At 36.5% G+C, this 16472-nt stretch overlaps 1 protein-coding gene across 4 annotated transcripts in view; it reads right to left on the reverse strand.

Annotated features, from left to right (window-relative positions):
• LOC129239117 (uncharacterized) overlaps window positions 1–15605 on the reverse strand; it is a 51320-nt gene extending 35715 nt beyond the window's left edge. Inside the window, exons 1-2 of one of the 4 annotated variants that reach the window (XM_054874426.1) lie at window positions 15325–15605; window positions 9227–10080 (exon numbers count right to left, since the gene is read on the reverse strand). In XM_054874426.1, the coding sequence (XP_054730401.1) occupies window positions 9227–9404 (178 nt within the window). In that variant the 5' untranslated portion in view covers window positions 9405–10080; window positions 15325–15605. The remainder of the gene's footprint in view (window positions 1–9226; window positions 10081–15324) is intronic. The other 3 variants (XM_054874451.1, XM_054874436.1, XM_054874443.1) reach the window with 3 other exon arrangements.
• Between the last annotated feature and the right edge of the window lie 867 nt (window positions 15606–16472).

The raw sequence follows: 16472 nt of genomic DNA on the forward strand, positions 1-16472 counted from the left end.
TTTTCTGCCGTTCAAGAAGCATCTCACACGTCACCAAATGTCTCTCGATATTCCTCCCCTTCGATTGATGTGGCACCCAGTTACTTACTTTCTGAACCATTCCCATCGCGTGCAAACGTTTACTGACGGTTGATCTGTCCACATTCAACTCTTTAGACACATCATCACGAGTTCGACATGCGTCTTCATCCAATAATTGTTGTAGTTGAGTATCTTCGAATTTTTTCGGTGCCCCTTTGCAATCTTTATTACTCACGTTGAAATTGCCACTTTGGAGTGTTGAAACCACTCTTTACAAGTTGTATTTGATGGAGCATGATTGCCGTAAATACTGATCAATATACGACGCGTTTCAGCTGCACTTGTCTTTGAAAGGTAATAATAAAGCATGGCTTCCCGTGAATCGTGACGAACGTAGACATTTCAGGCAAGTCAGATAAAGAAGGATTTTTACGCTTCAAACGAATGTCACTACTGCGATCGAGACCTCACATATCAAATCACCAATATATTACTAAAGCGAACACAGAAATAGCATCAGCAGCGACACCTGTTTTACGAGGGCGGAAACTTATTCCCATACCCAATACTTATACTGATGACGACGAAGACATGCACCTGAAATGTCCGCTCCCTTAATGGGGAAGATACCTTTGCCGGCTGGTTGATATCCTCGTAAGAGCAAAGTCTGTCATCACTGCCAATAATGAGATGCGATGGGCGGGGCAAGGTATGAAAAACATTGGATCTTGCGACGCCTACTATAGCTGTCATGTAAAGAAGCGCAAATTCAGTGTTAGATTTATTGTTGGAGAGAGATTTCGTCGCCAAAATCGCAGTCGCAGAAAGTCTAAGTATGTACGTATTACTTATGAGTTTTGGCCGAAGGTTAGTTTCTTGTTCTCAAGAAGAAGCTTTTCAAAAAACCATCTGAAATTCCGAGGTGTCGCAAAACTGATGTCACGTGTGACATTAAGACATGCAACTCAAATCGAAGAAGAAGCTGAGTAAGAATTTTCTCGAAATAATGTGTGAAGGAGGCACTCGTATGCGCAGAGTTATTTACTTTCTTAGATGGCTGTACTTTAACTTCGATGGCACTACAACAGTATGGCGGTTTTGGCCGAACACACATTGCGACATCTTGCTTCGCTCGCTGCTTGCTATTGGTGGCACCGAGTGCCACACTTGATCTTCCTAAGGTAGATTAGATCTTTGTCTTCCTTGCCGTCCACCAGTGGGTTCCCTCTCGAAGTACTGCGTGGGGGGCTTTTTCGTTCATCTTTGAAATACGGCCAAGCCAGCACAGCCACTATGTCCACATCCCGGTGTAGCTCATTCAGCTCGCTGTTCCATTGAATAAGCGAAGAGAACCACAGATTTTTCTGAGAATTTTTCTCTTGAACACTCCCAGTACTCTCTCATCAGTTGCCGTCATCGTCTAAGCTTTTGCGCCATAGGTATACAAGGACGGTTTAATCTCTGTGTAGGTTGACGTCGTTCTGGCTGTTAACACTGGTAGCTAGATAAATAAAGTCCTTCAGCACTTCAAGTTCGTGGTTGCCAACATGTGACTTGTTGTCCAAGATACGAGGACACCTTCCCCAGACTGGTGTACGCTGAACCTACTGCGCTGTTGTTCAGGCCGAATAATTTTTCAGCATGAGTAATTGTTTCCAGTCGAAGATTAAAGAAATCACACGAAAGGAAATCGCCTTGTCTGAAACCTCGGTTGGTATCGAACGTCTCGGAGTGGCCCTTTCCGATTCTGACGGAGTTTACCGTAGCGCTCGATGTCATTTTACACAGCCGTATAAGTTTTGCGGGGATACCAAATTCAGATATAGCGGCGTAGAGGCAGTTCCTGTTTGTGCTATCGAAATCAACTTTGAAATCGACGAAAAGGTTTGTTTAGTCAACTATACATAATTATGATAATGATGAGGGTGGGACGTGTGAGTGATTTTATTTTTATTTGCAAGCGTCTTGAAATCGCCAAGCGTTAGCAAGTGGCGAATAGATGAAGCAACTGGCATAAAAACTATATGTTGGCAGCACTATAAAGGAGCTGGCAAAAAATACATTTGATTGGAAGCACTTAATGTATATTAGTAAGACCGCGTTCATACAGGGCAACTTTTATTGCTTCAACTTTACAAACCTGCTCTGTCAACACCCTTTCCGTTCTCATTCTTTTGAATGTTGTTGCTGACTGCAGACTAAAAACTAACAAACCGGGATGTCATCGGAACTTATTTTTAGAGCGCTCGCTTTCCCTTTCAAAGTGCATACCGCACCTAAGAACTTGTTTTAGAGGAATTCGACAGATTCTGAAACTATTTGTTGACAGCTAAGCTTTGTAGTAAAGCTGTCGGGTTTGTTTTGAAATCTCCTGTCAACTACCAAGTTTTCCAGTAATTTTTTCTATTGGTCCTATGCAGTCCCTCATTATTTCTCTCTTACACTCCGTTTTTTTGTTTTTATCTAAAAACTTAAGTTGACGATCCCATAAATCTCAAGAGTGACCAAATATTGCTTCGGGTCGCGCCAGTGATACTTTCTATAGCATTTATGTTTCGGATTCGATAGATGTTGATTTCTTCCACATTCTGACATTTTCGCTACAACGAGGAATAATTCGATCCGATCTTAAGCCTTCTGTAGCACGAATTTTTTAATTGCTCGGCCAGTTCGTCAGTTAATGGATAGTTTGTCAGTGTATTTGTGCAAAAGATTTATGTCTAGATTAGGATTGCGCTTGAACTGAGACTTAATGTCTGACATTTTGCATATGGCGGGTGAGCATTTCAGCCAATTACGAATAAGCGGCTTTTGTGTCTTAGGTAGCAAAATAAAGGGTTTTCCAATAACAGGTGTTATTTTGGAATGAATTGCACTACCGAGAGATGATTAACGATTTTTTATGGCCGGAATTGGATGGCATTGATCTAGACGACGTTTATTTTTAACAAGACGGTGCTACGTGCCACACAAGCAAAAAAACCATTGACCTTTTACGGGAAAAGTTTTCGGACCGTATTATCTCTCGAAGAGGTGATCACAATTGGCCACCAAGCTCTTGCGATTTAGCACTTTGTGACTTTTTTCTTTGGGGCCACGTGAAAGATAAGGCCTACGCCAACAGTCCAGTGTCGATTCAAGACCTCAAAGATGGAATTCGTGAGGCTATCGAGGTTATAGGGCAGCCACTTTGCAATTCGGTTATGGAAAGTTTCATGAAAAGGATATTGTCCTGTATTGTCGGGGTAGTCATTTGCCTGATCTTATTTTCCACTATTAACGGCATACCTTCTTCTCACTCCTCTTTATAATAAAATAAACATCCGATCATTTATATTAAAAAAATAGCATTTTTATTTGAATATCAAAATAGCACCTCTTATTGGAAAACCCTTTATAAAGATCTTGGTTACTGAAAATAAAGATTCCCATCACTGAAAATTATTATTATTATTTTTTATTTAGTAAGAACGTGATTCAAAAACAAAATTGTATGATTAATTTTGCGCCACCTTTTTCAATAATTAAAATATTTTTGAGGTGCTAAATACTGATTCTGTGTTAAGAATATTCCAGCCTAAAAACACAACAACATGATTTTCGACTATATTTGAGGTTATGTAACATGTCGAGCTGGCACTGTTCTGAGCTCATATTTGGATTCAATAAATACAATAAGTGTAATCTGGTTCATGGCCCAAAATTTGTGTCGATGTGTGTATTTCAAATGTCGCTAAATGTCATAAAATTTTCAAGTCCAAAAAGCAAAATTTTTCTATTTATTTTATTATACACCTTTAAAACTCCCATCAAAACCCTATTTGTATGTGTATGTGGTATGTATATGTGTGTGCATGTATGCGCGCTTACGAGTATAAAGTACCTTTGACCTTGAAACACTTTGAATTTGTGAGTTCGTTTAAAACTTTAATTGACAAATAAAGACAGTTGCTTGCGTGTCTAGAAAATTGATTCAAACATTTTACGATGTAAATATTTAGTTGAAAAGTACTGAGATTGCACACATGCACATTAGGGTGACTCAGCAAGAAAAGTTGCGGATTTTTCACTGGAATTGTAAAATTTATTATATATAATATTAACACTTGCGTCAAAATATTTCGTAGCGTAGCGTCGATCTTTCATGGGCCTCTTCAGTTTGAAGAGATTTTCTACAGCTCCTTCAGCGAATTCTCCTTCATGGCCTCTATCTGGGACTCAAAGCGGCGTCCGCGGTGTGGCAATTTAAGTTTTGGGAAAAGGAAAAAGTCATAGAGGGCTAGATTCGGTTAATTTGGTGGTTATTCGATGAAATTTGTTGAGGTTTTGGTCAAAACAGTGTTCAGAGTGTGAGCCTTGTGAGACGGTGAGTTATTATGACACAAGATCCATGAGTTTTCCCACACCCATTCTCTCTCAAACGTTACATAACTTCCAAATAATGTTTTTTCTTTACCGTAGAACCATTTGGAATGAATTCCGAGTGCACAACACCTTGATAATCAAAGTAAACGAGTAGCACGACTTTCACTTTTGACCGACTTTGACGTGGTCTTTTGGGTTTCGGCCCATAGGAATAGCGCCATTCAGCCACATCAGCCGCCTGTTGACTGGTTCGCATGTTAAGCTCATGTAATCACGGCTCATCACCTGTTATGATGCGCTGGATAAACATTGGGTCCGAATTCACTTGCTCAAGCATGTCTTTAGCCACCTTCCTCCGATGAATTTTTTGAAAGAAATTCAACTTTCTTCGAACGAGTCGAGCAGCCACGCGTCTCTTGCCCAATTAATGGCGTAAAATGCTACGAATTGATCCGTGAGACATGCTAAGGTCACGAGCTAACTCCCCCAAACTTAAATGATGGGTTGCCCAGCACCATTTCGTTGACTTTGTCGATGTTTTCATCCGTTGAAGACGTTGATGGGCGATCAGATTGGGGCAAATCTTCCACGACTTCTCGGCGCTCTGCAAAAGCTTTATACCATTCGTAGACCCGTGTACCGTATTTTTGATAAAACACACTCGCCATAGGCTTTCTGCAACATTTTCAACGATTCGGCAGACGAAGCTTAAGACAAATTCTTTGTTCGATATTTTTATCCCTAGTGAAAATCGCAGAGCACATCGGCGGTTGACTGATATAATTAAATGCCAAAAACAAGCTAATTGACAATCTCTGTGACACTATAGACTACACTTGTGCCAACATTCCAGCAAAGAAAAAATTAGTCATAGGTATGTGAAACGCGCGCTTTTTAAATGAACAATTCCCTATATTTTTTTGACAGAATGGACTTGCTAATAGAGGGTACATTCTAATCAGATAGAACAAAAAGTATGATTTTTATAAATATCTCGACTTCAGCACCACCTAGCGGTTGAAAAACAAAAAAAAAACAACGTTTAAAGATTCATACGCACACTCGCAATCGCTCACCAAAATTCAATCAAAATCAGTTCAGTGGCTCTGTAGTACATAGGCTATGTGCATTGCCTATGTGCATACATACATACATTTCCTAATAGTAGATAAACATAGATAACTGTCACGAGCTCAGTGATTCTGTATGCAGCATCAATCTGGGCAAACACGAAGCCATCGTACCTCCAACACGAACGAGCCACATACAGATTTGGCGCCTTGCGAGTTGCCAGTGCCTATCGCACTGTCTCAGATGACACAATCCATGTGATAACGGGAATGGTGCCCATCAACCTTCTCGCGGTTGAGATGTAGAGGTTGCATAACACCATTGGGCAGAAATCGTCGAGCGTAGTTAAAAGAGAAGAAAGGCTGCGAACAATTGAAGAATGGCAGGTACGGTGGAAGCAATCCGAGAAAGGTAGGTGGACCTTTGAGCTGATTCCAAACATTGCGATGTGGATTGGGCAAACACACGGAGAAATTGATTTTTGTATCACACATTTGCTTATTGGACACGGTTGCTTCAAAGCATACCTACACAGGTTCCATCTTGAAAACGATCCGTACTGCCCGCAGTGCTCTGAAGAACACGAAACGGCGAGGCATATCTTGTTCCAATGCCCGAGGTTCATTAACACATTGACTGCCAAGGCACTTTCAGCAAATAAGATGCTCTGGGGCCACAGCATTTTTTTTTAACCTCATCAGAGACGTCAAAATTGGAATTTAGGGTCGTGCTGGTAATATTTTCTGCTTAGAAGCAGGCAGTTTTTAACTAATTAGTATGTCACACACATATGTTCGACGTGGCGCCTACCGACTAGTTTTAACTCAGGGCCATGGCGGACATACATATGTATATGCACAACAAAAACATTGGATACACATCAAAATACATCGTCGTCGTACAAGCTCTACTTCGTTTTGCAAAAACAAAACAATTGGGAGTATGTTGTTTTTGCAAACAGAAACAAGTCAAAGCTTATTACATGCTCAGTAAACAAGAAGACTTGATCGCGTTATATTGTTTGATAATATTTGTGTTACGGAATGTCGAAAAGAACATTTTTATCAGATACTGAGTTAGAAAAAATACTCGCAATTCCAGAAAGTGAAGAAGATGAAGATTATACATAGCTCTGATGACTCTGTAAAGGATCCTATGTATAATCCTACTGCATACTCTTCGGAAAGTGAAGAAGATGAGAAAGTCATAAATAATATAGAAGAAGTTCTTGAAAGCCTAGCACTAGAAGAGAATAGGGAAGAAAGCGATGAAGAACAAGAAAATCGGGTCGCAGGTGAACCCCAAATTATAAATGCTGTCTGGTCTGAATACGAAGGTCGTCATAAAACATTTACTTTTTCGGGAAAATCAGGGCTACAAGTAGATGTCCCACAAAGTGTCACCCCATTTGATGTTTTTCGTTTGTTTATTGACGACGAAATAATCAACCTCATCGTATTAGAAACAAATAGATACGCTGAGCAACAACTGATTGCAAAAGAATTGAAACGCGAAAGTCGAATGAAAAAATGGACTCCAACTAATAGCGATGAAATGAAAAAGTTCTTGGGACTTGTATTATGAACGGGTCTTGTTCGATATTCCATCATACTGGTCTACAAGTGAAATTTATAAGAACAATGTAGCGCCCAAGGTAATGCCGCGGAACCGTTTTGAGTTAGTACTAGCAAATATACACTTCGCCAACAATGAAACCATTCCAAAAGGGGATAGGACTGGAAAAGTTCAACCACTTATAGATATGTTGCAAAAAAATACCAAGAAACTTTATACCCAGCTGAGGATTTTGTAATTGATAAGACTCTTGTGCCTTGGAGGGGTCGCTTAGTATTTCGACAGTATATTCCAAACGAAGCCCGTAAGTATGGCATAAAATTATTCAAGCTATGTTCTACAGAAGGATATACATGGGCAAGTAAGATTTACTCAGGAAAGTCAGAGGTTTACGCAAGAAATCCTGGGATGATCAGTTTGCGAAGAACTTTCGCAGGACTTACTAAATCAAGGTAGAACACTGTTCATTGACAATTTCTATACAAGCTATGAGTTGGCACTTTCCTTTTTATGACAAAATACCCACGTTGTGGGTACACTAAGAGCAAACAAAAAATATGTGCCCAAAGAAGTGTTTGATGCCAAATTGGAAAAAGGTCAGGTAATTCATAGAGAAGAGCAAAATGGAATTGTGGTACTGAAATGGCGCGATGCTCGTGATGTACGGATTCTGTCAACAAAACACAGTCCAAGAATGGTAGAAGAAGCTCAAGATAATGGCGAACAAGCACTAGCTTCTGACCTTGACCAACCATCAACCATCAGTAACACCTCTGGCTCAAAACGTCGCTTGGCGAAGAAGAATAAGAAAAATCCAATAGCCATACTTGCTTACAACAAAGGAAAAGCAGGGATTGATTTATCAGACCAGAACTGTTCTTATGCTACTACTTTGAGGAAGGGCGTGAAGTGGTACCGCAAACTGGGTATAGAATATTTGCTCGGACTATCAGTAGTAAATGCTTTTGTAGTGTACAAGAAAGCTACGAAAAAAAATAATGCACAAATACGATGGTTTAGAGAACAAATTACTTTATCACTTCTAAATTTGCAGGAGCCAGAAAAACATATGAAGCCAAAATCAGGCAATATTCATATTTTAAAAATAAAACTAAGTTGCAAGTAATAGAAAATTACGTCGAACATGTACTTTATGTTATTCCAGAATAAAACAAATGGAAGGAAAGGAGATCGCCAGAAAGAAGGCTAAAAGAGTATACACGTATTGCCCGGATTGTCCCCAAGAGCCATTCATGTGTTTAGAATGTTTTGGGAATCACCACAAACAAGTTTAATGGGTTCATTTGTATAACTACTTTGTAAAAATAATATGTAAAAAATTTTTTGTTACTGCAATAAAATGAATTTAATTTTTTTTTCAAAACCAATTTTTCCAATTGTTTTTTGAGCTGCGCCGAAGTCACTATAACAGAAATTTCATGGGAAGCCATATATTTTATTATTGTAATAAAATCATATTTATCGTCAATCGTTGCTGTGCGACATGGTGAGAGAGAAAAATAGTCGTGCCGGACATATGTATGTGTCCGACGTGGCTTAAACCGCATAGTACAGTGTCACACATATATGGCCGACGTGGCAGTCAATGTGTTAATAAACGAAATATGCTTGAGAGAGCGTTTGGTGAAACCGTAAATGACACAAATCTTATCCCACAAAGATATGTGCAAAAACGATGAAAACTGGAAAATTACATGCGTAGTGGCCGCAAATATCATGAAGAACCTTCAATACGCGGAATATGCACGTAGGTCCCTAGGAAAAGCTCCTTAACACAATCTACAAAACAGAATGACAATAACAGACGATTGAGTACTACTTAACGGTGAAGTTCCAGGAGACATCCCGTAGGATATGAGGGGGGCTTAGTCGGGGTAAAGTCCCACGCCATAGCTTCGGCCATATGCTTTTGATGCTTCCCCTCCTCCGCCAAAAAAGATAAACATATATGTAAGTATGTATGTATTTATGTGTGCATGTGTGCATGTATAATATGAACATATGTCTGCATATGCTTACATGTCATTTTGTGGCATTGAACATTAATTCTGCATGCAACTGATAACTAATAATGCCAAATAAATAAAAAACCAATAAATTTGTCGCTAAAAGCTGGCGATTTCATTTAACACACATTTCAAATAAAATCAAATAAAATCATATCAAAACTTACGGCAGTTGATTTGCAACGATTGCAGGCAGCAAAGCAGGAGTGCTGTGGCGAGCAGGCTCTTCAAAGGCTGTGAGAATTTCAGCAGAACCAGCTGTGGCATTGGTGGCAATGACGATTTTGGCATTTTGTTGTTTACATTAGATGTGGGTGTATTACATGAATTATTATTGTTATACATATGACAATTTACGTTAGTTGCGCATGTATTTGTGTAAGTGCCAGGCAGCTTAACAGAATTCTGCCCTCCGTTTAAATAATTTTGACTAATGATTGAACGAAACTGATTGACGTCGATGCCAATAATGATTTGCAAATATAGCAACACAAACTCATATACACGTATGTATATGCATTCAGAATTTCACAAACTTACAAACACATTTGCAATAATGCTACAATAACACTAAAATTAAAGGTTTCGCTTGTATATTTTGCAAAATTGCGCTCAAATGCCTACTAACCCGTAAATGTTTGCATTAATGTTCGTATGTATGCATATGTATATGAATATGTATATCTATATGTGTATGTGAGTAGGCGAATTTGGCACAATTAGCACTTTTGATGCATACAATACTCGTAAATATGTATCACCGCGCACCACATACTCACATACATATGTATTTAGATTACGCGCAATGCAGATTTTGTAGGCACTCGAATTATGTTAGCACTTTTGGTGAATTTTGTTGTTATATAAAATTGTTTCCAACGCCGTTGTTTGCAATTTGGTGCTTGCACATACACACATACATATGTGCGTGTGTATTATTTTGCGAGTGTTTGCGATCAGTTTGCAATTTGTAGTGATTTTATAATTATTTTAAATAAATTCCGCAGAGAATTAGCTTTAGCTAAATTATTGTGATTATAAACACTTGAGGATTAATTAAATACGTACTTAGGTATGCATGGGTGATTGTATTTATTATTGTATTTATTGCATAATAGTTCAAGTTTATTAATTTTTATTGTGGAATTTTCGAGTGCACTGCCGATGTTAAAAGGGCACATCTGCCATTCGGCGGGAGTGGCATGAAAGTGTTGGACTCTCTATTTGCAGGGGGAAAAACGAAATAAAAACAAATATTTAGGGGAAATCTGTACAGCTGGAGAACCTTTGAATGTTTAGTAGTCGAATTAGAGGGTGGGACGATCCATTTTTGTTGATGCCAGTTCAGGCTGCTCAAGTAAGGGCAAATATTTGACCAAATCCATGAAAGGTTAATGAACGAACGATTGCTCAGTAGTGCCACTCGAACTTCGAGAGGTTCTGGGTATCCCAACTTGACATGCATAAAATATACGAGGGCTGCTATTCATATTTCGTGTATCCCAACTTGACATGTGGAAAATATACGAGGGTTGCTACTCATATTTCGGGTATCCCAACTTGACATGTGGAAAATATACGAGGGTTGCTACATATATTACGGGTATCTCAACTTGACATGTGTAAAATATACGAGGGTTGCTGTTTATATTACAGGCTACTCGCCCTTAGAAAAGCTCTGAGTATCCCAACTTTGCATGTGAAAAACAAACGAGGGTTAGCATTTATATTTCTGACCTAACAATGGCAAAACGAACATTCTTGAGCGAAAACGGTTTTACTGTTTTTCAAAATATTCGCCATGATGATCAATGCTGTGCCACTTTTGCATTCGCTTTGAACCACTTTTCGAAACACTTTGTCCAGCTGCGTTTCCAGGGCATTTTTAAATTTCGGGAATTCAACGCGAACATATATTTTTTATCACTAAGTGATCATGCAAAATCTTAATGAAGCTCGTCATACTCGTATTAATGCCCAAAGGAACCTCAATCTCACTGTACTGACTTAAAAAGTGCTAGTTTTGTTCGTCTAGAGAGGACTTTACTACTCATTTGCCTACTTAGTCCAAAGTAGCACTTGCTGGCGAGAGAGACTCTCCGTTGGATTTCAAGGCTGAGAATAATATCAGTACCTAGATAAAGGAAGTCTCTTACAGCTTCAAAATCATAACTGTCAACAGTGACGTGGGTGCCAATGGGTGAGAGCGACCACCACTTGTTTGACGGCACGAGGTATCATACTTTTCTTCGTTCACCACCAGACCCATTCGCTTTAATGAAATTTATTTATTTACTATATAACACATCGCAGATGATATTTTAAATATTCAAATTTCAAATGCTAGATGGACCACCCCACACATACTCGTATGGAAAGAAACAAATCGGACAAAAAATTTTATAAAAGAAATTCTCATTTTATTTCGCTAATTCTATTTTTTTCACAGTTTATTTAGTTTCGATTTTTACAGCTTTATGCCGATTCCAAAAAGACAAATGGGTTTATTCAGAAATTTACTCAGGTCCGTTGCCTTTGGAGGCCCGACTCTTATTAGCCTTTTTTTTTAATTATTTGTTCAATAATTTAAAATCTGTGAAATGTATCGAATTCTTGGAGACCCTAGATTGGTATGTGTGTTAGGCACATCCACACCCGAGTAACGAAAATTTTTTTTTATTAAAATGTAGGTTGACTGTGTGTGTGGCTTTAGACCTGGAAAGTCTACCATCGACCAAATATTCACAATACGCCCAATCTTGGAAAAGACCCATGAAAGGAGAATCGACACACACCATCTTTTCGTTGACTTCAAAGCTTCATTTATCGAATGGAAAAGGAGTTACTTGTATGCCGCGATGTCTGAATTTGGTATCCCTGCAAAACTAATACGGCTATGTAAGATGACGTTGCTCAACACCAGCAGCGCCGTCAGAATTGGGAAGGACCTCTCCAAACGAGGTTTCAGACAGGGTGACTTGCTGTCGTGTGATTTCTTTAATCTGATGTTGGAGAGCATCGTACGAGCCGCAGAACTTAATCGCGATACCAGATGGTGGTAGCAGAGGAAGAGGAAGGCCTCCTCTGCGTTGGAAAGATCAGGTGGAGAAGGACTTGGCTTTACTTGGGGTGTCCAATTGGCGCCGGTTAGCATGAGAAAGAAACGACAGGCGCGCTTTGTTAAACTCGGTCAAAATCGCGTAAGCGGTTATCGCACCAATTAAGAAGAAGAAGAAGGTTGACTTTGGATTAATGTAATGAAATTTAATTCAAATATGGCATTCACAATAAAATAAATTGTTTTTAATTTCATTTATTACCTTCATACCAATTCAGATTTCGTAGAAAATATTTACTTAGACACTTTTATGTGAAATATAGAGACAAATACTCTAACATGCAACTCATGGAAGCCGGTGTACCTCAGGGCAGTGCACTAGGGTCTGTACTATATGTGCTGTACACAGCTGATATTCCCTTGCCTGCAAGTATCGACATGATAGCAACTTTTGCAGATGACACCGTCCTATTGGCAACTCATAAAACCTTAGAAGCAGCAACAAACAAGTTACAACAGACTTTGATGAAAACACTAACATGGTTTAATGCTTGGGGTATACAAATCAATAGTGGCAAAACGATTCATGTAGTTTATTCTAACAAGAAAGTAGAACACAAGAATCTGAAAATAAACAATTCACAAATCCCGATAGGCACAAAAGCAAGATACCTTGGAATGACTATTGACTCTAAACTTCTCTAGAAAGAACATATCACGTTGAAAAGAAATGAGATAAAAAACAGATTCCGACAACTATACTGGCTACTTGGCAGGCGCTCGAAACTGTCATTGCTGAATAAACCCTTATATACAAAACTGTGATTGTGCCAATCTGGGCATACGGCATAGAAATCTGGGGAACTGCAAGTAAAAGTAACATTGACATTATTCAACAACTGCAATCAAAAATACGCAGAACTATAACCGATGCACCTTGGTACGCCCCAAACGAAGATATTCATCGCCATCTCAACATCGATACAGTAGCAGAAATCATCCGCAAACGCAGCACAAATCATATTGCCCGTTTAATGAACCATACAAATACTGGCATGCGACAACTCTCATCAGCAGAAAGGGCAAACTCCAGGCGGCTCAAACGACCAGACCCAACTCAGCTGATAACTAGAATAATTTAAAGCTATGTATGTACATGCACTTGTAAACTCACACAAAAACTTAACCAAAATGTAATATTGATAATGATTAATGTTAGGAAATCCAAGCTGTAGAAAGAATTACTTAGTGTCGTACTACAGGTGGGATTAATATAGGAAGAAAAAAAATGCATTTGGTGTAGGTTCTAAAAACACAGCTTATTTTATTATATTTAAATTTCGATTTTTTTTTGTTTTTTTTTTACTTATAATCACTTTTTATTTATATTACTTAAATTTTATTAAATTTAAATTTGGTGTTTTTTTATTTTTACTTAGAATTAGTTTTTATTTATGTTACTTAAATTTTCTCATATTAAAATTTGGTTTTTTTTATTTTTATTTATAATTAGTTTTTATTTACAATATGTTACTTAAATTTTCTCATATTTAAATTTGTTTTTTTTTTTTATTTTGTTACTTTTATTTATATTATAATTACTTTTTATTTAAGTTACTTAAATTTTATTTGGTGTTTTTTTATTTTTATTTATAATTAAAAAAATAAAATAAATAATTGGCGCGTACACTTCTCTTAGGTGTTTGGCCGAGCTCCTCCTCCTATTTGTGGTGTGCGTCTTGATGTTGTTCCACAAATGGAGGGACCTACAGTTTCAAGCCGACTCCGAACGGCAGATATTTTTATGAGGAGCTTTTTCATGGCAGACATACATTCGGAGGTTTGCCATTGCCTGTCGAGGGGCGACCGCTATTAGAAAATTGTTTTTATTATTAATTTTGCTTTCACCGAGATTCGAACCAACGACCTCTCTGTGAATTACGAATGGTAATCACGCACCAACCCATTCGGCTACGGTGGCCGAAATTATTTATAATTACATGGTTTTTATTTATGTTACTTAAATTTTCTCATATTTAAATTTGTTTTTTTTTATTTTTTTATTTTTATTTATAATTAGTTTTTATTTATGTTACTTAAATTTTATTTTATTGAAATTTGTTTTTTTTTTATTTATGTTACTTAAATTTTCTCATATTTAAATTTGTTTTTTTTTATTTATTTATAATTATTATAGTTTTTATTTATGTTACTTAAATTTTATTTTATTGAAATTTGTTTTTTTTTTATTTATGTTACTTAAATTTTATTATAAATAAATTTGGTGTCTTTTATTTTGTTACTTTTATTTATAATTATTTTTTATTTATGTTACTTAAATTTTATTATAAATAAATTTGGTGTTTTTTATTTTTATTTAAAATTAGTTTTTAATTATGTTACTTAAATTTTATTAAATTGAAATTTGTTTTTTTTTATTTATGTTCCTTAAATTTTATTTGGTGTTTTTTTTTTATTTTTATTTATAATTACATGGTTTTTATTTATGTTACTTAAATTTTCTCATATTGAAATTTGTTTTTTTTATGTTCCTTAAATTTTATTATATTTAAATTTGGGTTTTGGTTTTTGTTAATTTATAATTAATTTTTATTTATGTTACTTAAATTTTATTTTCACTTTAATATTATTCGTAATACGTTTTGCGTTCCATTGTATTGCTGTTTTAGTTAAATTAAAACTAATTACTGTATTTATAATAATAAAAAATATAAAAAAAATTAATGGCTGAAAATCACTAACTTTTTTTTATCTGTAGCTGCTGATAGTTATTTAAAAATGATTTAATTTTTATTCATATTGCTTTAATTTTTTCCATGTAATATTTCCTATCTTCCTTTGTAACACATTTTTCCCATGAAATTGCTCGTTTTTCGTCTTTGTAGAAAAAATGTTTTTAATAAAATGTAGTAAAACAATTCATAAGTAAGTTATCGCGTTGTTTGGGAAATATGTATTTTGGCATTGCTGCATTTTAAATATATTTGTTTAAATACTCGAAAAATATGTGGATTTGATTTTAATTATTGAGTTAATTTTTAATTTTGTTTTTTTATTTTTTTAATTTTTAAATATATTTTTCTTAATATATTTTGCTTGTAATTTTTTTATACACATTTTTCTTTTTTTAATTTTTTACATATTTTGTGTTTTTTTAGTTTTTATATTTTTAAATTCAAGTCGTACACCTTTTTGCCACAGCAACTGATTTGAATTTACTTCATTGTTGTTCCGCGCACATTTCGCTTAACTTGCGTAATCCGTTAGTAGGAGCGTTGTTGCTTTAAATTATATAATATATGTACATATGTGTGCATGCATATTTTTTAAATTTGATTTTATTTTCAGCATTTATCGCTAAGCTTTATATTTTATTCACATTCTTTAATTATAGTTTTGCATTGCAAAAAATATTTCACTTGAAACTCGCGCTTCTACTGTTTCACTTGTTAACCGTTGCGCTTTTGCCTCGCAAATAAAATTTAATACATACAAATACAAATTTTCAAGTTGACAATTCAATTCAAATCAAATCAAATCAAATCAAATACTCGAGCGCACTCCGCAAACACAAACGCTCAGCGCGCACTCACTTTCATTAGCCGCAAACCGCGCTCACTTTTAACAACGGATACAATATTTACATATGAATCGTTGTATGTACTATATGTGGGCATGCATAGTATGCATGCATGTATGTTGTATTTTTGTTCGTAGTACCATATACCTGTACAGGGGGAAGTGTAGTTCGGTGAGTGGCATCCGGCGTGCACCGGCGTGATCGCGCGGCCTCGTGTTTTGCGCCTCTCTGGCGTATGAGTGTTATTCTCCAGTGGGAATTAAAAATCGGTATCAAATACTGCAGCTCAGCTGGTTGAGCTCAGCATCCATTTGTGTCAATTAACCCGCTCATCAAATCTTCAAATTGTTTAGTTTTTCATTTGCTTTACAGGTAATAGATAAAAGCAAACTCTTGCTTGGCATGCATTTGCGATATGCACATACATGTGTGTGTATTAGTATGTTTATGTATTTGCATGTAAATACTTCTAACGCTACTCTGCACTTTTCTACCTAGAGACCGAGCCGTTGATGCTTAGCGTTGCTGGGTGCTGCAGTTGGGCGGGTAAGGGCTTCTCTAGGTTGTAGCGATTCTAAAGGGCACTTCGTTAGCTATTAGTTTGTAGTTATTCTAGTCACTAAGTGATTAGTTGAGAATTTTATATTTGTATTATATTTGTAAGTACTTATATGTAATTTGACGATGCACTGTACAGTGTTGTAAAATAAAATCGTTTTAGAGTTGCAAAGGGTTTTTCAAAATAACTCATGCC

Source organism: Anastrepha obliqua, chromosome 1 (genome assembly GCF_027943255.1).
Source record: "Anastrepha obliqua isolate idAnaObli1 chromosome 1, idAnaObli1_1.0, whole genome shotgun sequence".
In the NCBI taxonomy this organism is placed as follows: domain Eukaryota; kingdom Metazoa; phylum Arthropoda; class Insecta; order Diptera; family Tephritidae; genus Anastrepha; species Anastrepha obliqua.